The sequence below is a fragment of the Aulonocara stuartgranti genome (genome assembly GCF_965226115.1).
Source record: "Aulonocara stuartgranti genome assembly, chromosome: 4".
Taxonomy (NCBI): domain Eukaryota; kingdom Metazoa; phylum Chordata; class Actinopteri; order Cichliformes; family Cichlidae; genus Aulonocara; species Aulonocara stuartgranti.
The window spans coordinates 12,349,527-12,376,949 of NC_138942.1; the positions used below are offsets into that span (position 1 = coordinate 12,349,527).

The 27,423-nt window shown below is 42.4% G+C and overlaps 3 protein-coding genes across 6 annotated transcripts in view; 1 reads left to right on the forward strand and 2 right to left on the reverse strand.

The window, feature by feature from the left end:
- kcnt2b (potassium sodium-activated channel subfamily T member 2b) overlaps nucleotides 1-11,508 on the forward strand; it is a 47,052-nt gene extending 35,544 nt beyond the window's left edge. For 3 of the 4 annotated variants that reach the window (XM_082529705.1, XM_082529702.1, XM_082529704.1), the window contains 16 exons: nucleotides 1,439-1,547; nucleotides 1,697-1,753; nucleotides 3,290-3,442; nucleotides 3,521-3,774; nucleotides 4,133-4,457; nucleotides 4,532-4,637; nucleotides 4,716-4,888; nucleotides 5,367-5,438; nucleotides 5,523-5,657; nucleotides 5,753-5,864; nucleotides 6,590-6,691; nucleotides 6,791-6,874; nucleotides 6,957-7,085; nucleotides 7,628-7,973; nucleotides 9,738-9,822; nucleotides 9,921-11,508. In XM_082529705.1, coding sequence (XP_082385831.1) covers nucleotides 1,439-1,547; nucleotides 1,697-1,753; nucleotides 3,290-3,442; nucleotides 3,521-3,774; nucleotides 4,133-4,457; nucleotides 4,532-4,637; nucleotides 4,716-4,888; nucleotides 5,367-5,438; nucleotides 5,523-5,657; nucleotides 5,753-5,864; nucleotides 6,590-6,691; nucleotides 6,791-6,874; nucleotides 6,957-7,085; nucleotides 7,628-7,973; nucleotides 9,738-9,822; nucleotides 9,921-10,038 — 2,360 coding nt within the window. In that variant the 3' untranslated portion in view covers nucleotides 10,039-11,508. The remainder of the gene's footprint in view (nucleotides 1-1,438; nucleotides 1,548-1,696; nucleotides 1,754-3,289; nucleotides 3,443-3,520; nucleotides 3,775-4,132; nucleotides 4,458-4,531; nucleotides 4,638-4,715; nucleotides 4,889-5,366; nucleotides 5,439-5,522; nucleotides 5,658-5,752; nucleotides 5,865-6,589; nucleotides 6,692-6,790; nucleotides 6,875-6,956; nucleotides 7,086-7,627; nucleotides 7,974-9,737; nucleotides 9,823-9,920) is intronic. The other variant, XM_082529703.1, reaches the window with a different exon arrangement.
- A 3,331-nt stretch (nucleotides 11,509-14,839) lies between these two features.
- On the reverse strand, nucleotides 14,840-20,064 carry LOC309705417 (E3 ubiquitin-protein ligase TRIM39-like). The gene is made up of 6 exons (XM_082531236.1): nucleotides 18,274-20,064; nucleotides 17,772-17,867; nucleotides 16,619-16,849; nucleotides 16,515-16,537; nucleotides 16,300-16,418; nucleotides 14,840-16,150 (listed from the first exon to the last, which is right to left on the reverse strand). Exons 1-6 carry the CDS (start codon nucleotides 18,811-18,813, stop codon nucleotides 15,591-15,593), a joined length of 1,569 nt encoding a protein of 522 aa, XP_082387362.1. The 5' UTR covers nucleotides 18,814-20,064; the 3' UTR covers nucleotides 14,840-15,590.
- A 116-nt stretch (nucleotides 20,065-20,180) lies between these two features.
- On the reverse strand, nucleotides 20,181-25,929 carry gipc1 (GIPC PDZ domain containing family, member 1). Its single transcript, XM_082531237.1, has 7 exons — nucleotides 25,712-25,929; nucleotides 23,545-24,113; nucleotides 23,261-23,446; nucleotides 22,916-23,096; nucleotides 22,106-22,218; nucleotides 21,943-22,024; nucleotides 20,181-21,854 (listed from the first exon to the last, which is right to left on the reverse strand). The coding sequence occupies exons 2-7, from the start codon at nucleotides 23,842-23,844 to the stop codon at nucleotides 21,703-21,705; spliced, it is 1,014 nt and encodes a 337-aa protein (XP_082387363.1). The 5' UTR covers nucleotides 23,845-24,113; nucleotides 25,712-25,929; the 3' UTR covers nucleotides 20,181-21,702.
- Nucleotides 25,930-27,423: the final 1,494 nt, after the last annotated feature.

Here is a 27,423-nt window from a genome sequence, read left to right on the forward strand (position 1 = left end):
ACTTTAGGACCTTAACATGCCCGTGTGCTCACCACTGTCGATAATGCAATCAAGAATTACACAGCAGGAGAAATGGATGCTCTGATTGGCTTACAAAAAACATTAATCGCTCTGTTGGTTTTTCTTTCAAAGAGGATGCTGAGCAGCAACAGGTAAACGAGGCACCGTCATCTGCGTTTGCTCAGTTTGGCTCGCTTGGCACCCAGGCAGCACTACGTTAAGTGCTCAATGACGTGAGTGGAAGGTGGCTCAGTGGGGTTGACACTGAATCACCGGCCTGTTGCCAGGTCTCACCCCCACCCAAAAAACCCCCAAAACAAACAGAAAAAACCGAGCAGCGACATAAAATTGATCCCATCTGAGTCAACGGGGACGGTGACAAACGTCAGGTGACATTTAGACATATTCCAATGTGAGATAGTGACATTTGATTGTGCGCTCGTGTCCTTTAATGTTAAGGATAGAGCCACAATAACAGTCTAATATGTAAAATGCACGCTACATTTTGCGTGTTTAAAGGAGAGGTAAAGTAAATAAAACCAACAGTTTTCTTTGGGAATATTTATTTAGCACAAAGTTCAGTGAAACTCCTGAGTAGCTTCCATATTTATTTAAATGTTCTTTTTTAGTGTTTTGAGCAGATAATTAAATGAACATCAAACTAAACTATTTCTGGTTAGCAAAAAATTAATAATAATTTGAATGAATGTGTTGCATGCAAAGAAAAAATGCCGCAAAGTTGCTGCTTGCAGCTCCTTAAATGCCTAAATGTGTTGTTTGTGTTTCATGTAATTGTCTGATGAATATCGTTGAGTTTTGAAGTGTTAGTTGGATAAACAAAACATATTTTCCAAGCACTGGGTTTGGACTGTGTGCACATGTGGTGGGAAAAAGGTTAATTAAGAAAAACTGCATAATTCAAATGAAAATATTCCTATTTAATACGTTGGTCTGATTATTAATCTTTGACCCGGATCCATCGATTTATAGACATTTGACCAATTAAAGGAAAAAGTTCAACCTTTGACTCCTGAAGTGAGAGTTTGTGCTGTTGTGGTCCACATTTGGAGGTAAGGGTCACTGCAAATCAATAAAAGAAGCTGTTGTGAGCAATCACTTTTATCTTCCAAGCAGATAATACCCTTGTCCACCAGGCACGAGGCGTCACTGAGTGTTTTGCTGCTATGTTACATGCTGGTAGAAGATGGAGGAGAAGATGGTTAGGGCATGTGCAGAGGAGGGATAGATGACATACTGAATAGATGATGATGAATGTGAAGCTGCCAAGCTGGAGGAAAAGAGGAAGACCACAAAGGAGATGACAGAAGAAAGCGATAGGGTCAGATGGAGCAGGCAAAAGAAGAAGATCAATTTTTAAAAATAACAATGCGATTTGCAGATGCATCCTTTGTCCCTGTTCTCTTTTTTGTGCTTACAGACCATGTGGTATGTGAAGAAGAGTTTAAGTATGCCATGCTGGCTTTAAACTGTGTGTGCCCTGGTACCTCAACTCTCATCACTCTATTGATCCACTCCTCTAGAGGACAGTGAGTTCACTTGTTTTCTCTCTTCCTATCGTTCTTTCGATTTAACTGTCCACAGTACGCTGTTGCAGTCTCGAAATTCAAAAATGCAGTAAGCAGTCAAACTCGGCTGCGTCGTGTCTCTTCACTGTCACTCATCTTTATTTTTCAAGAACGGCGCACCAAGAGGCCTTCAAGCAACGTGTAGGAGCCTTTCAAGCCCTCAACAGGTAGAGTTTTCTTTTCCCACGTTTGTGCTCAAGGTTATCCCAAATTCTCTGTCAACTTCCACAGTTTGCATACTGTGCTGCAGATAGCGCTAACTTCCATTGTTTGCAAGGGAAACGTGAGGTATGAAACAGTGTTTGTTTACATGGTTACGCATGAAGTGGAATGTTTTTGCTCTTAAGTTTTTCATAGTTTTGCCTCCGTACAAGCTGTCAGCTTTAATTCAAGACATTTTACAAACATCTGGATTGTTTGTTTGGGGTTTTTTTTTTAGGAATTTTCCATTTTTCCAAGGCTCAAAATTAATTGGACAAAATGACATATTTTAGATATAAGGCTTTTTTAATGTTTGGGTGAAAATCCTTTGCAGTCAAAGACTGCTGGGAGTCTAAAACCCCTGGATATCACCAAATGCTGTTTCACCCTTTGAGATGCTCTGCTAGACCTTTACTGCAGCCACCTTCAGTTGCTGCTTGTTTGTAGGTCTTTTTGCCTTCAGTTTTAATGCAAAATACCTGAAAAGCATGCAGTTGTCCAATTAATTAATTTTGAGCATCTGAAATTGTATGCAGGTGTATAAAAATGGCTGTAAATACTGAACAGTGTTGCATTTTGTTTTGCAAAAGCCCTTTGAATTAAAGCTAAAAATCTGGACTTCAATCACATCTTGATTGTTTCATTAGGAATCCATCATGGTGGTGTGCAGAGGCAAAATTACCACAATTATATCGATCATCTCAAGGGGAAACGCTACACTTGAGTGGGATACAAATATTTTTTTAATTGCGAATTTTCACAGATGTTGTGTTCAAATATTTCAATTAGCTGTAACACCATTAAATATGTGCAGATTTGTGGCTAGGCTATATGTTTTTAGCATTTCTTTCAAAACAAAAACACGAACTAATGAATTAAATGAAAAATGTCAGATAAATAGCTAACACATTACACCAGCAGCTTCTTATTTAAAGCTTATTCAAATGTTGCTCACACAAGTGAGTGCAATAAACATATTTTTCAATTGCAAAAAGGCAGAAAACATTTAACAGTTCAGCAAAATGGTTCAACATGCGAAAGCAGGGTGTTTCATAAGTTTGCATCTATATCTGGACGTGATGCCATTTGCGACAATGCGACATGACGAGGATTTGTCCTCCTCCTCCCCTGCCTTGCACTTAGTTCCTGTAAACTGTAAATTTGCTATAACACTTTTTTATGTAATACAGTCTTTGTTGCAAGCCTCCCACATTCACACTGCCCCCACACCCCTGCTTCCTGTTATCACCTCTTTAGCCTCCGCGTCTTAAGCCGTATCCCCCTGTGTAAACTGCTGTCCTCCTAACTGTGCGAATGTGTTCATCTGGGACCTATTGTTCAGACAGCCTGGGTGTCCATGCGTGCATCGCTGTGCTCTTGATCAGCGGCTCTGACAGAGATATAAGATGTTACCTCCTCAGCCTTGATGGAAGAGCTGGATGTTTTGTGTAACATGTTTTAAAGGTCAGTCTTTCCCCACATGGCCAAATTTTTCCTCGCAGGGAGGGCGGTGCATGCTCGGCGGACCAATGGCACCGCACCTACCGACGGTGCTCGGCCAATGAGGTGCATCACATCCGTCTGGAAGAGAGCAAATTCTTTGGGGAATACCAGGGGAAGAGTTTCACTTTTGCCTCCTTTCACGCTCACAAAAAGTAAGCAATGATCTGCAAAAGCTTTTAAAGCACATGACGTTGCACAATTCAGAGCTGATCTTGTCTGTTTGGCTGCAGGTATGGGGTGTGCTTAATCGGAGTACGTAGGCTGGACACAACCAATATCCTGTTAAACCCTGGTCCGTGCCACATCATGGGAGCCTCTGACACTTGCTTTTACATCAATATCTCCAAAGAGGAGAACTCAGCATTTGTCAGGGGCCAAAGGGAGCCATCGTGGGGTGGCACAGGAGGAAATGCCAGGGGAGTGCACCAAAGCATCTACCATGGACTCACCCGCCTGCCAGTCCACAGTATCATCGCCAGCATGGGTCAGTCAGATGGGCGCCGCACAAAGACTGTGTAACATTTACACACTGACCTTCTGCTTGCAGTTTCTGTATTGGTCAAAAATGCAAACCTGTTATTAAACTGTCTTAGAGAGTAGCTCAGTCACAGCTGCCAGAATTATGCACTCTCAAATTTGAAATTTATCCAAGAGATTAAAACAAACATTCATAGCATTTGAAGAGGAATTACCATCTATTTTATTATGGAGTAAATCACACTTGACAAGAGCAATAATGCCAGAAAACTGTGGTTTTACAAACACACCACCTAGTGGACAATGAGGAAAACTGCTGATCTACACCTGAATCCATGCTTAGATCCTCTGTGTGTGTGTTTTAGGCACAGTTGCCATCGACTTGCAGGACTCCAGTGACAGCAGTCCAGAAGGCCAGGATGCAGGAAGCGCAGGACCTGGCAGTGGGAGAGGAAGCAGAAGCAGCTCCAGAACAGAGACCGGGGGTGCCAACACCTTGGCTCTTCCCGCCATGGGAGACTCCACAGAGGAGAGGCGACACAGCATCGCCCCTGTCCTGGAGCTAGTCGACGGCGTCAACAACCCCACCTTTGACCTTCTGGGAGACCAGTCCGAGGACGAAGGAGGAGAAGAAGGCAAGGAGGACAGTGACAAAGATGAGAGAGCCCACTGGTGGGGTCAACACTGCGAGTGAGTAGAGTGATTTAATGTGGGAACATGTGGAAGTGGGTAAGTTCAGAGATAAATGTGGGCTTGTGCTGCAGGTGGGTGAAGGGATACCCGCTTAACTCGCCATACATCGGCAGCTCGCCTGCACTGTGCCACCTCCTGCAAGAAAAGATGCCTTTCTGCTGCCTGCGCTTAGACAAGGTATGAAATTTAAATGGCTTGCTCTCTCTATTTTCTACGCTGACATAGCCATCATCCTCCATCACTGCTCTTTTCTAGGCTTGTCACCACATCCCTTTCGAGGATGCCCGCTCCTACGGCTTCAAAAACAAGCTGATTATTGTCTCTGCGGAGAGTGCGGGGAATGGTCTGTACAACTTCATTGTGCCGCTGCGGGCCTACTACCGACCGAGGAAGGAGCTCAACCCTATTGTGCTCCTGCTGGAGAGCATGTGAGCGCAACATCTCTATTATTTCTTGTGATGCATTGGCTGTTATTGGAAACTCAGGCTTCAAAGTCAGCATGGTGGTGAGCTGCGTCTCATATACAGGTTGCAGAGGATGGCAGAATGAGTCCCTCTGTAAATAGCAAGTGGAGGAGAAAAACTGGTCACGGCGAACATGATTTGTGGAACGCTGAATGCTTTCAGGACAATGCTCTCCACAATCCTGTGTCGTGTTTTGTGGCTGGTACACAAGCGCAGTTGGCCAAATGAGAGTGGAATCCAATAAAAAGGCAATAAAAAGCTGAGTCACTCCTGTGTAGTGCTGTTATTTTCAGCTTTATCTGCAGGCTGTTTGGTTGTGCCTTATTTTTCAAGACTGAGTGAGGAGGGGTCTGTCACTGTGGGAACGTTAGCTCTTTATCATTGTGTGTATAAATCTCTACCGGTGGGACTCTCAAGTCTATTTGTGTTTTGATTGGTTTAGACCCGAAGCAGACTTCCTGGAGGCAATCTGCTGGTTCCCCATGGTGTTCTATACAGTGGGCTCTATCGACAAGTAAGACAACCCAAATCTGCTTGTTTCTTTATTTCTTTATTCTTATTTTTAGCTTTTTAATCGTCGTTCCTTCTCTTTCCACAGTCTGGACAGTCTGCTGCGATGTGGGATCACTTTTGCCGACACCATGGTGGTGGTTGACAAGGAGAGTTCCATGATTGCTGAGGAGGACTATATGGCTGATGCAAAGACCATCGTCAACGTCCAAACACTGTTCAGGTCTGCTTTGCCCAAACTTGTTCTTCAATCTCACACACTAGCTTCAAATTTTAATATCTCTCTCTGTGTGTCCTTCTCGTTTCCACCCCTGTCAGGCTGTTCCCAGGTTTGAGCATCATCACAGAGCTCACGCACCCGGCCAACATGCGCTTCATGCAGTTTAAAGTCAAAGACCACTACTCTTTAGCTCTGTCCAAACTGGAAAAGGTAAAACTCCATATTTTCTTTTACTGTCATTTCCTTCAATACAGACCTTATAATGGGGAAAAAACAGCATAAGGGGGAAAAATTGGCAGTGTGAAAGCCAATCTTTAGTGTGCCTTTCAAAATAAATTGATTTGCAGAGCTCTTTTGCCACAGCTCCTCTAATGATCCCAGAGTAAAACGTGTGATTGATCGTAAGCTTGTGGTTTTTGTTCCTTTCACCCATTACATCTTGCTTTTTTTAATATCTGTTGTTGTTGATGATGTTGTTCTCTGCGTGAAAGCTAATGAATCCCCCTTGGGCATCAATAACATCAATCAACAGAGCAGTAAATTAGTCACTGCTTGAAGTCTTAAAATGAATTTCAATACAGAAACAACAGTGTGATGAGATAAATTTACATTTCTCATGAACGCCATCGGCTCACAGTTGGAAAAAGGCCTTTAGTGGATTTCCAACCTCTTTTTTTTTTTTTGGTTTGTTTTGATTTTGCTATGCATGGTGGGAGTTTAATCCAACATTAGATGCTAGTCAGATGCAGAGGAAAGTCTAATGTGGCCATGAGAGTGAATGTCACTTTGTCAGCGCTAACTTCAAGTCAAGGAAGCTTGATTTCATAACAGCTTAATGAAGTTAGATTTTAAAAAGATTGTGGTGATTACAGTCTGTTGTTTTATTGCCTTTGGGACTTGTGTAATCCAAAAAATGCTGTGTGTCTGTTCTCCAGAAGGAAAGGGAGAAGGGGTCTAACCTGGTCTTTATGTTCCGCCTGCCCTTCGCTGCTGGGAAGGTGTTTAGCGTTAGCATGCTGGACACTCTCCTCTACCAGGTTTCTCAGACAAACTCTTACTGAATAACAAAGATCCTTCTCCTGAGTGTGCCGAGTGTGATCTATATCTACTGACTTTTTGTTTGAATGTCCTGCCAGTCATTTGTGAAGGACTACATGATCTCCATCACCAGGCTGCTGCTTGGTTTAGACTCCATGCCGGGATCAGGTTTCCTCTGTGCCGTAAGTAGCGACACAAGGAGCTCAAACTGTGTTTGGACTGTAACTGCTTATGATGCTGATTATTGTGTTGTTTGTCATCTAGATGAAAATCACAGAAGACGACCTGTGGATCCGCAACTATGGCAGGCTCTACCAGAAGCTATGCTCGTCCACTGGAGACATTCCCATAGGGATCTACCGAACGGAGGCCCACAAGCTTCCGGTCTCTGAGGTCAGCGGCTCCTCTTGTTTTGGTGTTGTATGACTAAGAAACTGCTGACTGTCACTGCAGTTACTTTAATCTAAAGGTTATTAGATTGCATGCAATGAACACACTTTCTGCTTTTAAAGAGTTTCCTCGCTATAAAAAAATCAGTCAGGAAATTTTCCCTTTGGATTAGTTTAAATAGAAGAATCTGTCTTGATGCTAATCCTGTTTGTTCATGTTATGAAGACACTGATAGCTGTGAAGACAGTTAGAGCTTAGTTTTGATGTGTTTCCGCGAAGTGAAACAGACATAGTTGAATGAAATCTGCATAGTAAACATGGCGCTTTGGGAACTGAGAGCTTTGCCAAAAAACACTTGTGATTACATTCAAAGAATCTATCTTTTATTCATCATTTGTTTCTAATAAGATAAAGTGTTAATCCCGCTTTGCTTTGAGAAATCAGAAAACAGAACTGCCGCAGAACTGATTTAATGAGACCAGCGTGATAACAGGTTTACTTCACATATGAGGAAGTGTTAGCTTTTGCTTGTGTGTGGGTCTCAGTCCCAGGTATCTATCACAGTTGAGGACTACGAGGACACCAGAGAACCCAGGGAGCCCCTGTTATCCCGGACCAGCGTCCACCGGAACTCGACATCCTCGGAGCCCATTTCCACCTCTTCGCACTCTTCAGACCACCCGCTGCTGAGGAGGAAGAGCATGCAGTGGGCACGGCGGTTGAGCAGGAAGGGGGGTCGGAGTTCCAGCGGGTCCAAAGGGGGACCCGGCAGTGCGGCAGAGAGGATCAGCCAACAGAGACTGACTCTTTTCAGGCGCTCAGAGAGGCAGGAACTCAACGCGCTGGTGCGGACAAGGATGAAACATTTGGGCCTTTCTCCAAGTGGATTCAGTAAGTCTGCAGCAATTTGTGTAGGAATCTAATTGTTCCTGCTTTTGAGTGGTGGATGTAGCACACACAGACGGGAGACAAGTAGGTGTCAGGTCACCGTGTGCTACTAAAACAGCTTTAATGCATCTTGGCATCGATTCCCCAAGTCTGTAACTATACTAAAAGGACCAGAGGCTGTATGTAAAAGGTGGACACAGCTTCTGTAACAAGCCTCAGTCTGAGAAATTTTTCCAACACTGTCTTTGTGGTGTGACAAGTGAGGGATGGATCAGACTGAGAAACGGAGGTACACTGCACACCTGTAAGCTTTCATAGTGGAGCAACATGGCCACTGGATCTCCTTCACAAAGGGATCAAACATTCAGGTTTTTTTTAAATTCAGTATTTTTGGATTATGTAAGCGTTTGCCTTACTTTAAACTGCACTCAGTGGTTAGTTTTTTTTAGGTGCACCTTTTCAGCTGTTTGTTTACACAAATATCTAATCAGCCAATCACATGGCAGCAAGTCAGTGATTTTAGGAATGTAGACATGGCCAAGGAAGTGCTGAAATTCAAAATGAGCATCGGAGTGGGAAAGAAAGGCGATTGAAGGGACGTGGAATGTTTGTTGGTGCCAGGCTGTGTTTTGAGTTTCAGAAACTGCTGATCTGATGGGATTTTCTTCCACAAACATCTCTTGGGTGTACAGAAAATCACCAGAAAAAGAGATAATATCAGCAGTTCTCTGGCTGCTGTCCACACCAGGTCCCACACCTGTCAGCTAAGAACAGGAAACGCAGGCCACGGACTATCCAAATTTAGTCAACAGAAAATTGGAAAATGGTTGATTGTTCTGATGAGACTTAATTTCTACTGCCACATTTTGATGGTAGAGTCAGAATTTGGTTTAAACAACATGAAAGCATGGATCTATCCTGTCTTATACCAGGGGTTCAGTCAGGCTGGGTCCCTAAGTACCAACTGAGAATCATTTAAACACGACAGCCTATCTGAGTATCGTTGCTGACCATGTGTATCAGAATAGTGTTGCTTCTAGCAGGATTACACTTAATGTTACAAAGCTCAGGTCCATCTCAAACTGACAATGAGTTCACTGTACTCAAATAGCTTCCAGAGTCACCAGGTCTCGATCCAAAAGAGGATGTTTGGGATGTCGTGGAACAGATTGTTGAATTTATGCTGGCTTAAACAGACTACTTGCAAAGCGTACTTAATAAAGTGGCAGGTTTATAGTTGACATTTATAATAAGTAGTTTCTAATGGTTTTTTTTTCTTAATTATTTACAAATAATTAGATTAAACTAATATTTTCAAGCCTTTTTACAAATAATGTGAAAATCCTCCGATTGCATTTGCACATTTCAAATTGTTACATAATTATTTCGAATAATTCCATAATTTACGTATTTCTGTGACATATTTTTAACATTTTGTTAGCTGTTTATCAAAATTAGCTACACCTAGACCGTCTGCATGAATAAAAAAAAAACACATTAATACGCTGTAATCATCATTGTAATCATACCAGCCTTTTTATTTTTTCAAACTTCTGCTTCTACTTAAGCAAAGTATCTGTGTCGCTCACCCTAATGTTTACTATCTGTGACACTGTTTGGACTTGTGTCCATTTTTATCCAAATTCCTGTCATGTGACTCAGTGTAAGATAAAGCCTATTCTGCATGTGCGGATGTAGCACGGCCTGCTGTGTATCCTGTGCCTACTTCATTTCCTGCCTTACTAATCTCTTTTCTTCCTGTGTCAGACGGGATGACAGACCAAGGGAACAGACTGTCATACATCCTCATCAACCCTCCTCCAGACACCAGACTGGAGCTCCATGATGTTGTGTGAGTATACGGCAGCACACTTTTAGTGCTATAAGTGAAACCAGCACTAAAAATGACAAATACTACTGTGGTCTATCTGTCCTCTGTCCCATCTCCAGGTACCTGATCAGGCCAGACCCCCTCTCCTTGGTACCTAATCAAGGGAGCAGCAGGAAGTGCAGCACCGGGCTCTCAGAGAGCCACAGGTTCGATACGCAGGACAGCACCCATCTGTGAAGGACAATGAATAAATAAATAAATAAAGACAGAGAGAGAGAGAGCGAGAGAGACTAATGTACTGTCCAAAACACTGCCCGAGAGTCAAACGACACAATCACGAAGAAGAAGCATAATTTATGAAGTGGTGAGATATGAGGGGATACAGCCAGATGGCACACAGCCCTCATATTTCCTCCACATTCAGTCTCAGCAAACCCAGAGGTGCCAGGCATGCATGGACCTTTTCTATAATAGGAATGTTTTATTTATGCACCTTCCTATTTTCAAAGCGGAGAGCTGCGGACACAGAAGTGCATTTAAAGAAAACCTTTACGTATTTATATCTGTGTACGTGCATGTTATGTACTGCATCATGTACTGTATGTATGTCTGTGAGTATGTATGGCTGCACCGTGTGAGTGAGTACGCGTGCGTATGCTTATGGATCGAAAGCAAGACACTGCCAATTTCAAACCCGGACAGCCAAAGGAAGCTGCTGCCAAATGAAAGTCAAGGGATGTGTTGTTATGTCCTTTCCCGTGTTGTCACACTTTTGTCGTTCGACGTATTTCAAGAAGACACCACAGTCTGCACCCCTCCCTCGTGAGATTTTCTGGGAGGGGGTCGTTTTGGGGTTTTCTTTTTGTTAACCTCTCGCTCACACACTCAGTTTACGCTCACCAGCAGCGGAGGAATCCAAAGAGCACCAGTCTCAATAATGGACAGCAAGCTTATATCATCAGTGCAGGGCATTCGGTCACACTGTTGTCTGAGTTTCTCATAGTTTTTTAAATATACATATGCGAGTCCTCTCTGAACAAATCGGACCCACATTTGTTGTTTTTCTTCCCGAAACCTCCCTCTGCTTGTGTCAGTGTCAGTGTGAGCCGTCCTGCTGCCAGCTTGCTTTTGCTGACACGCATGTTAGAGAGGCAGGGGACGGACAGAATAAAAGGTACAGAGACTCCAGTGTCATGCCATCCAGTTTACGACGAGCCCTGCAAGAAATACGACCATTGTGAAGCCTATAAACATCAATTTGAGAGACTGTCCGTTTTGAAGCTAAATTATAAGCCTCACAATATATATATTTTTTGTTGCTATATTTATTGCACGCTGCTATAAATATCCACCTTCACAAGACATTTCTTTAGGTTTTAAACCTATTGTGCAATTTGGTTTCCGAAGAAGATTATTCCTCTCAAAACAAGTGAACGGCGTGCTGTTCAGATCACTCTCCACACCCGAGGTTAATTTTTTTCCTCTTTTGAAGAGTAAATCATTTGTTACTGTGGACATTTATGCCGTTTGTTTATCAAGGATTTGCAAGCCTCTGTAAATCTTTTGCCAGATATTCAGAGTGCGCCGTTTCACACAGAAATGGCGCAATCATGTGCCGGGAATACAAATCCCTGCCAACACCACTGCTGTAGCTTCAGTGCCATTATAACAGGTGGAAATATGTATATATTAAAGGCATTCCATACAGCTTGTCATTGCTTTGTTGCTGTTTTTTTATTAGTTTGTAATGCCAGACACGGAATCTAAGCGCTTAACACAGTTGATGAAAACTACTTGACATCAGTGCTTTCACATTATTTTCTTATCTAAATGAATCGTTTAATTGTCTGACAGTCTTTTGTGTGGTTTACTGAGCTCACATTCAGAAGCTATTTTTGCTGTGCTACATCAACACTGTGCATGAGTCACACTAAATGGCCCTAAATAATCTACTGTAATGTCACCGAGCTCACGTACAACTGCATAATACTGCTGCATGTGTTTTAGTAGTTGGTCTGCGCACCCATATGGCTTACATAAGTCTACCACGGCCCCTCGTGTCTGTGCTGTTAGTTAAGTTAATGTGGACAGTGTGTTTTTAACCAACGGTCATCTCACTGGGTGAGTTCCTTTCTTTTCATAACCACGAAGCCCTTTGTTTTCATTGCTTTGCACATGTTGTTCTTGTTGGGCTTTGGAAAAAAAGACTAACACGAATCACACTCCTCCTCATCCTCCTCCTCATCCAGCATGTTTTACACGTTATCACCATCATCATGTCTGGGTTCTTTTATTTGCCATTATATGTGTCTTTTCTTGCTCTTAAGTTTATTTTATCTTGGAAAAGCCTCAAAATAGGGCCCCTGTGCACATGCTTTACTTGTCATATTGAATGGATATTATGCAGGCATAGCGACAGAACAAACATGGGTGTGTCCAGGCTAAAGACTAAACAGTCAGCTGAGGCTGAATGAGAAAGCTTAAACTGTGCAAACTGAGGCAGAGGAAATGGAGCTTCAGCCAGTCAGCATGCTTAACACTGGAGACAACAGAGGACCCCCACCCAGTGAGAAAACTGTTGCAGGAAGTCAGATGAATCCACAGCTGAGGTAACAGCCCTAAACCTTTGTGCCACTTTATAGGAGTCGCAGTAAACTGCTCCCTAACTGTAATAGAAAATGTGTTTAAAATGATGTCACAGGAGATGGAGCAAAAATGCAGCTAAGACAAAAAAAATAGTATAACTGATGGATTGCATCTTGTGATTGTTTACATTTCTTTCTATGTATTTACAGACACAGGAAACGGTGACAAAAGAAGCATCCTGTTGTCCAACTGAGTGAGGGCACTACAGCATCTGTGTTCAGAAGTTTACATACATGAATATCTTGATATTTTTGTTTTTTAATGGTTTCTTTGAACTGTTTTTTTTCCAATGTGGGATGTAGTCCAGAAGCCTTCAAAACCAGTTTTGATGTGAATAGGATCAATGTTCTTCTGGGACACCCAAATGTGTTTACATGTCAACAATCTAGCTGTTGGTTTGAGGTGACGTCAAAGAATTTTGAGGTAGTCCTCCTCTTTCATTATTCCATCCACCTTGAATGTTCCAGTGCTACCGGCAGCAAATGGCTCTCCATGGATCAGACTTGTTTACACACTACATTCCACAGATGCTCACTTGGATTTAGATCTGGGGAATTTGGATGCCACCCTATTAGAGCACTTCGCTCTCGCTCTGCAGGCTTACTTGTTGTTCCTAGAGTATTTAAAAGTAGAATGGGAGGCAGAGCCTTCAGTTTTCAGGCCCCTCTTCTGTGGAACCAGCTTCCAGTTTGGATTCGGGAGACAGACACTATCTCTACTTTTAAGATTAGGCTTAAAACTTTCCTTTTTGCTAAAGCATATAGTTAGGGCTGGACCAGGTGACCCTGAATCCTCCCTTAGTTATGCTGCAATACACGTAGGCTGCCGGGGGATTCCCATGATGCATTGAGTTTTTCCTTTCCAGTCAGCTTTCTCACTCACTATGTGTTAATAGACCTCTCTGCATTGAATCATATCTGTTATTAACCTCTGTCTCTCTTCCACAGCATGTCTTCCTTCTCTCACCCCAACCGGTCGCAGCAGATGGCTCCGCCCCTCCCTGAGCCTGGTTCTGCCAGAGGTTTCTTCCTGTTAAAAGGGAGTTTTTCCTTCCCACTGTCGCCAAAGTGCTTGCTCATAGGGGGTCATATGATTGTTGGGTTTTTCTCTGTATCTATGAAGCGCCTTGAGGCGACTTTTGTTGTGATTTGGCGCTATATAAATAAAATTGAATTGAATTGAATTGAAGTCAGCTTCTCAAAGTCATTATTGTGCTCCTTTTTATGGTCCAGTTGTGCCCATTGTTGGGACGGGTCAGCACGGGCTACACGGACACTGGTCTGTGCTATGTAGCCCTATACACGACAAACTACGATACACTATGTATTCTGACATCTCCAGAACCACCATTAACTTTTACAGAAATTTGCTACGTTAGCTTATCTCTAGAATTGGACCAAATGGGTCAGCTTTCACTCTCCGTGTTTATCAGTGAACCCTGGCTCCCCATTGTCCCTTCCTTGGACCACTTTTGATAGATACTCACTTCTGTGGACTGGGAACACCCCACAGGAGCTTCAGGTTTGAAGATGCTCTGACAAACAGCCCATTTTCCCTGCTTGTGACACATCAATTTTGAGAACAAAGTTCATTTGCTCCCTAATAAATCCCGCCATGATGAACAAATACTGAGTGTTATTCACGCTACATTTTAGTGGTCATGTTATGCCTGATCATTGGATGTTCTCCTGTTATAGTCTGTACATACCAGGGAACAAACAGGCCCCACCTCCACCACTAGCCCACTGTTCTGATATTTATCTGACTGTTCACTATTGACCGCCCCTGATGCTCCACTTTCTTTCTTTCTCTGTCAGACGCCACTGACCTTTGTTGCATAAAACAGTACACCCAGCAGGAGGTCTCCCTGGTGAATACAGTGGGTCTCAACCTGCTGATTAACAAAGCAGGGGTTCTGACCAAAGGCCCCCTGCAGGGTGGCAGGCTAGAGAACATGCAGACTAAAGTCCACAATAATGTTGAGCATCAAAATAAGGACTGAGGAGGATAAAATACTACATCTAAAGCTGTCTTGTATTTTTTAAATTAGAAAAAGCAGACTTTAACTCTTGCTCCTTCTGGTCCTCATCATTAGATTGCATTTCCCCTTTAGAAGAAGATCTAAAATCGCATGCATCATCATCCCTACCATTTCTTTTTGCAGCATTAAGGTAAGTGATCTGCCACCCAAAAGCTTGATCTTACTAACATGTAACCTCTGCACTGACATTTTTGTACCAGCCTTCTCCTCTCCGACAGGAGAGGACAAACAGCCTTTTCAGTGTCGCAACCTGGCAGTTCCATGTGTGGAGAAGAGGAGATCAAGTTTCCAGTTACATCTTGTATAAAGGACGCAATAAAATAATGTAGAGGGACAAGAGTGGTCTCAGAATATGATCATTTTATTAATTAAGGACAATTACCAAGCAATTATGTTCAGCATTTATACAAACAATGGTTGCGTGTATGCGTCATCATTGCATGGAAAACAAGCTGTTGCAGGAGTCACTGTACAAAACTTAAAGACTTAAAGACACACTTAGTCAGATAAACTAAAACTGTATAATATTTTATAAAACAGTTCTTGCAAAGCCATTAAATTCAGAATGATCACGTATGAAAAAAGTCCAGGTCAGATGAGTGAAAGTGTGTGTTCTAATGATTATACCGGCAGTGAATGACAGATCTGTGTCACATTTGAACCGGGCGGGGGGAAAAGCAAAACTTAAATCATCTGTGACACTCGCATGAGGTTGTTTGTGTTTTTCTGAACTAGAAGTGAAAATAATTGTGTTCCAGTGTGAGGAACCACTAGGGGGATATTGATGTTCATGACAGTAGGCAGGAGATGCTTAGTGTGACAGCCTGCCTGGCTGAGAAGTATAATGGAGCCTTGCTGCATAATTATTGCAACTGCGTCCCCTTGTTCACTCTAAAGAGCCTCTTTTGGCTTCGTAACCTGCAGTCAATCACTAAATGAACCCAAGTGAAATAAACCAATTACTGCTGTCATCACTCAGCTTGTGTCGTGCTCATTTTACCAACAATCATGCACTGACATAATTTGCTTAATCATTTGATTCACACTTGGGTCATATAATGAATTTCAATTCTACTGATGTCCTTTTCAAGGTCCTCACTAATCACCACGTCGCGCTGTTCCACACAGCCACCTTGGCGGGGCAGATTTTAAGAGGTTTGGGGTTGTTTCCGTTGATGTTAGCACCAGGGCAGAAGAAGGGGTACAACTTCTGAGTGAAGAAGTCATTGAAAGTGTAGATGGGTGTCATATTGACAGGGTTGGAGAAGATGACCTCTCCAGAGTCGTAGTCCAGCTGCACCCTTACTCGAGTTAGCTTCCCCTCCAGATGCAGCGGGGTGCTGGGCCTTGTCATGGCTGAGTACTCCCCCTCAAAGTATGAGATCATCCAAAAGCCGCCCTCGGGACAGCCCGAGATGCGGCCCTTCCTGTCAATGGACTCTTTGACCACCCCGAGCATCCACTCCACTTTGTCGCCCACCTCTACCTCCCAGGCGTGACGGCCTGATGTAAAACCCTCTGAGCCCAGAACAAACACAAAATGACCAAACCGTTCAGGATTGTCCGGGAGTTGCTGCAGGGATCCGCTGTTGGCCACACTGGTCAAATCCGAGGTGAGGGATAACCAGGAGTAGGCAGTGTTAGGATCCAAGGTGATGGGTGCTAAAAGATTACACATAGTCGGTGATTAAGAAGAAGAAAGAAATTTGAGATACGTTGAACTGTTTAAATGCAAAGATCTCTAAAAGAAAAAGAAAATCTTCCTTGGTGATGTATACAAGAATGTGTCACAGAGTCACGTGAGTTCTTACTGTACTGAACCAGATCCACCATTTTCTCCCACACGTGGTACTTGAGGGAACTGACATGCTTGGTCACATTTATAAGAGCACCTGAGACTTTTTCTGGATTCTTGGGTAGGATCTGTGCTCTGTGAGAGGTAAAAGAAACACAAAAAGAAAGTAGTGCTGAATCACTAGCGTTGAAGCTGGCATGACGCTGCCAAATACTTTTTTAAACCTCCTACCTTTTCTTTGTGTTTGTATAATTCTGAAATAAGGAAAGAAAGAGTTATAAGCAGTGTGTTTCGTGGCATGGATGTGATGCGGAAAACCGTTAAGATCTGCTCACCTGAAGGAAATTAACATCACTGGATGCAATCTCGTTCTCAATGGCAATGACAGCATGGGAGAAGGTGAGGATATCTCTGGCGATGCTGTCAGACTTCTTCTTCACTAGCTCTTTCTTCTCCTTATCGTCTTTCTGCAGAGTGGCCAGCCGTTCCTCCTCCTCCCTCCGGAGAAACTCCCGCAGCTCCTCAAACTCCTCTTTGATCTGCTTTTCTGTGGCCTGAGTCTGGTTCTACACATGGGAATATGGATCAATGTAAAAATTCATTTCTAGTCTAATTTTCTTTCTTTATCCATACTTCCTCAAAAGGGACTTGAGGTGCAACCCACCAGCTCATACCAAAACATAATGTCCCAGAAGTGTTCTGTTGGATTTATGTTAGGCGAGAGTGAGGGTCAGTCAGTGGTATCAGTTCCTTCGTGTTGCCACTGCCTAGCCAATGGTGCCACTCCCTAAACATGATTGTTTCATCATGACATTCACATCAGTGGGCTGCTGGAGGTTATTTCGTAGGACTCTGGCAGTGCTCATCCTGTTCCTCTTTGCTCAAACGAGCAAATAGCGGTCCTGCTGACAGATTAAGGACTTTCTACGGCTCTGTCCACCTCTCCTAGAATAACGTCCTCTCTCCTGGAATCTCCTTCACGCTACTGAGACTGCGCCGGGAGAGACAGCAAACCTGAAAATGGCACATTGATGTACCATCCTGGAGGATCCGGACTACCTGTGCAATCTGCACAATCCGGGTATTGCCTCAAGCTACAAGTAGTGACACTGACCCTAGACAAATGCAAAACTATTGAAAACCAGAAAAGAATGGAACAAATGTCAGTGGCCTCCACTTTTAAAACCATGTTTTTGGATGGTTGTTTCACTGTTGCCCATCTAGAGTACCTGTTGTTAATCTAATTAGCACCAAGGCAACTGAAACTGACCATCAACCCTCTCTGCTACTTAACTGACCAGATCAGTATCTTGGAAGTTTATCTGATTTGATGTTAGACATTAACTTTTTTGAGAAGTATATTTCACCTGCTCTGAGACATTAGCTGACATATTTACACACTTAACATTGCACTGCTCAACTTCAGTCACTGTTACGTCAACTTCAATGTCCTCTACTGTTTCGTGGTATCTGAGTGTTTATTGATACCTTGATGTGCACAGTTGTGTCATCACACTCCTGCTTGGCTTCATAGAGGCAACGCAGGTTTTTCTTCAGAGGAATCAGCTCATTTTTCAGCTCTGCCTGAAGAGCGAGGATAAAGAGTCATATTTATCTTATTGTACATTGAACAATGTTAACAGTTTTCTCAGTTTGCAAAAGTATCACCTTCTTCAATTTGAAAGCAGTAAAGTGACATTTTCAAAGGAGGACTAAAAGGTCAAAGGTAGTTTGCTTAAATGGCAAATAGTTCAACTGTATTTATGTAGCTCCAATTAAGAATAGCAGGTGCTTATTTCATAAGGTGAAAACCGCATACTATACAAGAGAGAGCTCCAATTATTATGTGAACCTCTATAAGCAAGCGCTTGGTGATAGCAGGAAGGAAGAACTCCCTTTTAACTCCTTCCAGCATAACAAGGATCTGTGCGGAGTAGACATCTGCTAAAGCTGGATGTGGGTAACAGGAAAGGGAACAAAAGTACAATACCTTAAGATCCTGAGCACCTTCTTCTATGGGACACACTCGATGTCCGAGGTGCTTCTTGGAGGTGTGACACACACAGCACAGGACTTCAAAGTCATCCAGACAGAAGAGTTTGAGAACTTCCTCATGTGTACTGCACTTAAAATCCACTGTCACTGCTTGTTTCCCTGTATCACCAGCCCCAGTTCCCGCTGTGGCTCCCCTGCACCCGTGCTCCTTCAGGAAGGTTTCGGCCACATTCTTCAGAGCCAAGCTGACTGTGGGCTCAGTCAGCGAGCACTTCCTCCTGCAGACAGGACATTCACGCCTGGCCTTCTTCTTGTTCCAGAACTGCTGAAGACAGGCCCGACAGAAACTGTGGCTGCACTTGAGCACTACCGGGTCCTTGAAGATTTCACAGCATATAGGACAGGAGAGCTCATCTTCCAGCATGGAGCCTGACTGTGACGAAACAGCTCGAGGTCGCAGGAACGAATTTAGCTTAGAACTCTGAAAGAAGGTAAGCTTTAAAGGCTGGGAGGAAGCACGTGGGCGCAACGCCATGGTTCTTGATGTAGGGTGTGTGGGAGGGGGAGCTGCTGTCTGTAAGTACCCTGCAGGGAGTCCAGAGAGCAGTCTGGACACAGTTTATGAGCAACCAAGGTTATAGAGCAACAGGGACTTGAAGAACTTGTTTACCTCGCTTGTAGTAAATACAGGACATGTCACCACCCCTCATTTGTTAGCCTCAGGGAAGCTTAGGAAACTGGACACAGTCCAGCCTATTGAAAATTCTTCTATGTAGAAAAAAGGTCGTAATAGTGAACCAAAGTTAAACTTTAAGCTTTTACCAGGTAAGGTAACACTTACCTGGTAAAAGGTCTGTTGTTCAAACTAGAACAAAGACATTGTGTACTCACAAACCTCGAATAAAAATAAGCTTGAAGTATAATAATAGCAAAACAAGTAATTTTGCTATTATTGTCATTCTTGGGACCCTCTGGAGCAGGTGATGTGGCGAGGAAGGCCAAATCCAAGCCAATTACAGATATAGTTTTTACTCAATTATTATGCATAACCCTATTTCTCTGTTCCTTTTATTTATGTATTTACTATTACTGTCCTTATTATCATTATCTTTGTTATTATTAGTCATTCTTATTTAGTTATTTATGACATCTCTCCATCTATATCTCCTCTCAGTAATATCATTTTCTAGAGCCTCATACATCACCATGTCTGACATTCATAGTTACAGAGGACATCCTTGCATGTGCAGCGCGCACACACACACTCTTGTTACTCATTTCATTAAATACAATGTTTTTTTCCTCATTTGTACTGTCATTGTCTCATCTTCATGCTTCAAATTTAGTGTCACGTTTAACAAAATATTTATTGTTAATTGCAATTATATTTGACGTTTGGTCTCATAGACTTTCTTTGCACTTTTTAGTGAGACTTGGCCTGTCTGCAATGTTTGAACTGCAGTAACTCATCTGAAAATCCTATTAAAGAAATGCTGAAAAAGCCCCTTTATAAAGTGGCAGGAACATCGGCGGCTCTTCAGTTTGTCACCTCCCTCCATTGAGGCCTGTAAGTGACCTCGCTGAGCTTGACCAGCACTATCATGTTGACCCAGAGAGATCTTATTACCTGCTGACACCTAGTTCACTGTCTAGTTAAATGTCATTTATATTTCAAGAAGACACAGGAGTGAGAAGAAACACAAACACAGAAAGTGCTCTCGGGCACGGTTTCTCAGAATCTTGGAAAAGACTACGGGTTTGTTGCAGTTTTGTCTCTTTGTTTCACAATAGTGGCTCAAAGTGTTGAATAAACTCATCCAAATCAAGATTTTTCAGACCAGACGCCACGGGGCAGTTTGTTGTGCTAAGTTGATGAAAGAAGAAACAGAAGGACGGCTGCTGTGTGGATGTTATTGCATTATATTTGGACACTGACACCGGTGTAATACAAAGCCATCAAAATAATGTCTTCTCCTTAGTTTTACAGTATTCTAGCATCATAACCCATTTAGGTATCCATGAACTCTGAAAGAATCAAACAAAACTACAAAATAGCTTCATACATTTGGATATACAGAAAAGGCTAAACACCCAGAGTTCTTTAAGACGTGTGTTTACCTAAACCAAGTAGCTGGCGCAACATTGCCGCTGTATTTTTTTCCTTTCAGTGAACAAACGACTGCAGGAGATGAAACTCATTTGGTCCCATTCTGCTTCAAGTGTTCTCATTTTTCAATCGCACGCACCAGAACGCAGACTTCTAACAAAGTATATAAAATGTAAGAAATAAGAAGAAATGAAGGCAGATCTATTGTCTTTTCTTTTTTTTTCTTTTTTTAAACACAACTACTCCAACTCATCACTTCTTTCTTCTTCTGTAATACTGCTCTCCATAATAAACTGCAACACAAGTTTTCATTATTCGTCAGTTATGCAAACCTTGTTTTAAAATAGACATCACGTCACCTCATATAAAAAACACACCGGCTATAAAAAAATAACAAGTCAACACGATCCACAAGCTGGAGACCGCCGTTCTTCTCTTTCTCCTAGCACATACTTCAATGAAAGTAAATGAACACTGATTTTCTCAAACACTGTCAAATGTGTGAAAGACAGTCTGCACGGTTAACTTCATTACATCACGGAATGTGTTAACAGTAAACAAACACCTCTGGTCTTTTTAGTCAGGAGCTACAATTTACTATGACTTCTCTCTGAGAACACTCCTTTTACCTTTACTTAAAAAGAAAAGAAAGAAAAATAAAAAGGAAAACCAGCAAAATTCATTATGAGGAGAGAAATGTAACAGCACATGCTTGTAAAACTGATCCATCACAGTAACATTTAGTGTTTCAGGACGACACTGTACTTCAGGGAGACCCATGCTTGTGCAATAACAGAGTCGCTCAACAGGTACAGTGTAATCCATGCTCACTTCCGTAGTTGGTTTACAGCGCGTGCAACACAGTGCAACAATCAAAAAAAAAAAAGAAAAAAGATCCATATCAATCTCCTCTGTGTCAGCCTCTGTTTTGCCATTTCTCCCATTTTAGAAACCTGCCCCGTGTTTGGTCCACTGCCAGCAACTACAACAATGACATGCAGGTTCATGTGACGCAGTCGAAGGAAATGCTCGTTGGCGTGCTCGTATTTTCTGGGAACAGCTGGAAGACAAATAAAAGCACTTTGGAAGTCATCATAGTCACCTTCCTCTCCCGTTTACTGGATTATCCTCATTTTTAAGGATGAGTCTCCCAAAAACAAACAAAAATAAACAGTACAAACTCAAAAAAATAGAAAGAGTGCGCAGTGGAATAAAAACAAACTCATGACGGTAGTGTTGTGGTTTTCTAGTAGTGCTCAATGTTGTGGGTGTAACAAGCACACACGCAAAGCAGGTCGTTCTGCTTCGGTTCTGTCGTTAAACCCGCCCGACCTTAGCGTCTCCGATGGCGCCCCACACATCGAAAACAAACTCATCGGGGAAGGCAAAGTCTCCCAGGGTTTCATCTAAAGCCTCTGCAAACTCATCCGGGTTCTTTTTGTCTTTTCCCAGCTCCACCATGGTAGCCGCTGAGGGGAAGAAAAAAACATAAGATCTTTTTTAACTCACATCACGCTAAGTGAGACACTCACAGAGCCATCGGGGACTCACACTCACCCAGCTCGCTGTCTCTGATGCCCATATAACTCTCGAGCAGGTCATCCACTTTCTCGATGGCCTTTTCCTCAAATGCAGAGGGCTAGAAGAGCAGCAACGGGACATTTTATTTAAACAGTACAACCACCAGTTATTAGTTCACAGGTCTTGCAGGCATGCTCACCAGCTCCTCCACAGTGGCAGGCCCTTTAGAGCGAAGACGAAGGGTTCCTCTGCCGGTCCCCAGCTGAACCCCTGAAGCTGACCTAGACCCACCAGATCTCTGGCTAATCATGTCTACAAAACAGAATTAAACCTTTTCAGAAATAATTAAAGATTTCTCCCTCTGCTGCGGCAGTCTTCATCCTCTTTATTACTCTCTACTTATTACTCCGTGAGCTGGAAAACTGAAAACGTAGTTCGTTTACCACTCTAGGTTTCTGTTTAGGACATCTGATGTACTAATAAGGATGTTATTAGCACGATGAAATATATATTTGTAAGAGAGCAAGTGAAAAGGTGGGTCCAAGACGCAGACCTAGAATCCTGGCACAAAAACAAACCTGTACACCCTGTGGGGTTGCTCTACATTAGAAGTGTCAAGTCACTGTTCAAAATAACCTTTATTTACCTCATATTAGGCCTTGCCACAGCCAAAAACTTCAATCCTTTGTCTAGAACTAGCTGTTTGACCTGCCCTCCCCCTCGCTCTAAGCCAGCTTTCTTCTGATTGGCTACCCCTCATATGTAAAGGATGTCTCTTCCTCAGTGACATCCTACAGATCTAAGGGTACAAAAAAAACCCTCAATGTGTTAAGAGCAGGCCGAAACCAGACTGTTTTTTGGGGGGAAATATGCTAATGTAATTTTTTAAAAACATTTTTATCCAAATTCCTACCATATAAAACTATATATCTATAAATGATAGGAAAAAAGGAAAGCCCTAACAGGTCCCTTCAAACTAGGTTTTCAAGCATCTTCTTCCAGCACCTACCAAAGGCTTTAAGAGGCTCCACCAGCTTGATGGTGAACTCCTTTCCTTTGGGAAGCTCCTTCAGCATCTTGGCCACTTCGTAGTGTCGACAGCCAATAAGGCGGTGGCCATTAATCGACTCTATCATATCCCCCACGTTGATGACCTGGATCTGGTGGATGATGCTGCCCTCACGAATCCTCTGAAAAACCATCAAAACAAAAAAAAAATCCAATTCACTATTAAGCTCATCGCTTTCTCCCTACAGCAAGTAATTGATTCACTTTCATTCCAGGGTCACGCCTTTACCCGGTGGTGCTTGAGTCAATAAAAAAACACTTTCTCCATCACTTAAACATTCCTCACCTTGATGAAAGCGTAGCCGGCTCCATTATCAGTGATCGTCAACCCCAGCGCATCCTCGCCTTTGAACACCTCTATCTCCTTTCTCTGGCCTTTAATGTGGGCAAAAATAAAGTCCTCTAGCCCGATCTGACCTCCCAATAGTTTATCCATGTCCACCTTGTGAGTGTTCAGAGTGCAAAACATAACCTGTGAAGGAAGACAAACATCAGGTAAATTCTGCCACAAGCATATCTGGAGCAAATCTATAAATCCTCAAATCCATTAATGTCTGCAGGAAGGCTTACCTCTGACGGTGGTATCCCAAAAGCCTCGCCAATCTTGGCGTAAAGCTCCCGCACGTTACTGAAGCCCTCGATGCGGCCTGTGGGGCTGCCGTGAGCGAGCTGGGTGTGGAAGATGAGGCGAGGCCGCATGCTGTTAGGTGGCGGCGGCAGGCCTTCGGAGGTGGCGCCTTCTCCCAGCCCGACGACCCCACCATCGATGCCTTCCATACCTGGCACATTGAGACCCGCGCGGATAGGCTCCGCTTCCTCGTTCTCGACCAGCGGGGACGCCTTCTTCCTTCTTCCCAATCCCAGTGGCATAGTAGTCCTATGAGGGGTTGCAGAGGGAGAGGAAGGGAGGATGGAGGCAGCTCTGGGGAGTTATGCTACAACTTTGACCAACATACACCTGCTCAGCTAAATCAGCTGCAGGTCTGCTGGATATGTATGTCACAGTAATAGTGTTGTCCTCTAGACCAGCTTGAGAGCCGTCTCAACCACGCACTGTATGGATTTAGGAATCCACACATCAGAGCAGCTCACATAGCTGGATCTGTCAAGTCCAGCAGCCTCCAGTGGAAGGTTTTCAGCTGTAAAACAAGAGACAAAAAACTCTTTCTTCTTTATACATGTACCATGGATTGTACATACGCAGTGGCATGCAAAAGTCTAGAGTCACAACTTATTTCTTTATTTTTTGTATCCAGAGAGCCAAAATTTCTTGTAATCTTGCACATTGGCTGGGTTTTTTTCTGTAATTTACAGTCAAGTCCTTGGTTCTGACTATTTTCAGGGGGCTTTGTTTTGTTTGTTTATTTCTTACCCAATTAACAATAACTTGTGAATCATTTCAAGGATAAAAAAGGCACAGAACTTTAGCAAAGAATCTGTTTAAAACGGTCTTGAGGCACTTTGTTAAACACTGCAGCAACCTGTCACAGAAAACACAATTTGTTCCCATTTCTTTAGATACATCTATAAAGAAGATAACACAGTCTGACAGTTATAAAATAGTATCCTTGCACAAACAAGGTGATTCTCAAGGAGCTACACGCCAAATACTTGTCATGTCCTTAGAAAATAGGAAAAAATAAAAAAATCCAGCAAAGACCTGAAATGGGACCTAAAGACATGCTGAAGCTTCAATCGAGCCATCTACTGCTCAATGAAGCCTCATCAGAAATAGTCTCAGTGGAACAGTGGCTGTCAAGAAGCCATTCTTAATGAATAGAAACAGAGAGAAAAGTCTGGACTGAAATTCAATGGCATATTTGACATTTTTCGTTCAAATCATCATCGATAAGTATGGAGGCGGCCAGGAGAGAGGTACAACAGTGAATGTCTACGGGAGTTTATGGCTGCAAACTGCTGATCTTGGCAAAGCGGATGGAATTCTGAATCCAGAAAATTACAATCAGAAAATTGCAATACAGTCTGGAGTGTCTAGCTGCTTTCATATTTCAGCATGACAGTGATCCCAAAAACACAGCAAAAGCAGAGGAACACTATCAGTCATGGCCTGGCCTCCCCAGACCTCAAACTTTAATTACTGAAGCAGGGATCATCTTGACAGCCAACATCCAAAGAGCCTGGAGAACTATTCCCACAGACTACTTAATGAAAATTACATGAAAGCCACACTCGCCTAAGAAAGTTTAGGCTGTGTTGAAGAATAAACGTAGTCATACAAAATACAGACATTCAAGCTAATTATACAAATTCTGTTTTGCCTTACATACTGTATTTCAATGGGTGTTTGCACATGTTTCAATAAATCACTGCACCCCTTCTCAATTTCCCAAACAAAATATAAAGAAACGAGGGTTGGCTTGAGACCTTTGCACAGTACTGTATAAGCTGTATAAATTGCTTCTTCTGAACACTGTCTACACATTATAGCTTGAACATTCATTACATTAGAAAACGCTAACGTTAGCTGCTAGCTCCAAGACGCAGTCAAACATCTTCCACTTGTAGCAACACAAATAACGAATAACAGTTAATACTCCAGTGGCCACTTAATCAGTTATCAGACAGTTATCAGACAGCTCATGAAACATGCAGCTGAATCTTTGACTGGCAATCCCCCATGTTAGTGAGTTACACCGTTACTCTTTCTCAAGATTGATTAGCTATCTAGCTAGCTGAATCAAGATCGCAGTAAACATGGAAGGCGAGTCATTCTTACCAGAGCACGAGTTTCAGCCAACTATCGTTAGCCTGCTAACGGTGCACTCGCAAATGACGTTACAGCTATACAGACAGTGTTTAATATTTCTTACTTCTGCGTAACGAACAGGCTAAATTGGCCTATTAAGGTTTAAGGGTACAGTGTATCTGTGTGTATGTGTGTCGGTATGCTGCTGTAGAGTTAGCTTAGTGCCAGCCCAACAGGGGTGGAACAGTGACGCATTCAAGGTTTCTCGTAAACACCAACTTTCCCCAGAGCGACTGCTTCATAGTCCGGATTTTAAAGTTTAATCAAGAAGAATAAGAACGACATGAGTGTAAAGCAATGTTTGGTTAAAATGTAGTAAAAAAATCACATGGATATGTCTATTAGAGGTCTGCTATTTTGACATTTTACAGGATCTTTGAGTCGAAGTTACATCATTACTGTCATTAAATTATATATAAATGTGTACTGTGAATGTATGAATATTATGAAGCGTTTCTTTAGTTTTTACGAAACGTTTGGATGCCGTTGTCTACTTAAACTTTTGATATTGTTGCTATTTCGCTTATGAGCGCTGATAGCTGTGAGCATACACCTCCCCCTGGAGGCCAAAATCATTTACGACAGCTGTCGATTATAAAACTTTAATTTTGAAGGTTCTTGCCGGAAGCATTTAGTGTTTCTGACGCTGACGTTTGTATGTCTAGTTCCTCGATGTGTTCTTTACAGGCGAACAAAACAAGCCCTGTAGAAACCTTTTCTTTAACAGCTTGGATGTATTAACTGGCTGCTTATGGTGTCCTTGAAAGTGACACAGTTTTTTTTTATTCGTGCATATGATATTTCCGACTATCGAGGCAGACAGACGTATTTCCGCTTGCGGTCTTCAAAATAAAACCAAGACTGCACAGTTTTAACCACGAAATTGCTATTTTTATCTGAATAGAAGATATCTAGATGATATCTAATCTGAATTCTGTTCATTTTTACACAGTAAATAAAAAAGAGACAAGGACACTTTAATACAACGGGAATAATTACATGGTTTCTTTGAACAATTCAAATAAGACTAATACAGAAACTTATTAAAAATCCCAAAAAGTTGATTCTGTTCTTCTACTGAAAACGCTACTTCCAGATGAATAGAATCAATCTTTTGGGATTTACTTACCTGGATGATTGAGCATGCGTCAAGACCTTTTAAAAAAATGTAAAATAGTCCATTTGAAGAGTTTATCATAGCACAAAAGTAACACTAGTGTGGGTCACTAATATTCTTATAGTTTCTGACAGTGTATCTGTCTCTGTACTTCAATACCAATTACCACACTTTGTTCATGTAAACAGGGATTCTTCGTCACATAGAGTTCCACAGGGCTCTGTGCTGCGACCAATACCTTTTACCTCATACATGTTTTCCCTGGGTAACATCTTTAGAAAACACTGCATGCATTTCCATTGCTATGCAAATAGTACCTTGCTGTATTTATTTATGAAACCAGATTAGACAACTTGGTTCGTTATACTATAGGCATTCCTGACCTCCAATTTTCTACTTCTTAATTGTGACAAAACCTCAGAAACCTGGTGTCTATGTACTCTGGATGACATTATCCCTCTACAGCATGACTTTTTAATTTTTGGGGAATAAAATATTTCTCCCTATTTTGGGGGAGCTTTAGGGTCCCTAATAATATATCAATCATAAAATTTGACAAACCTGG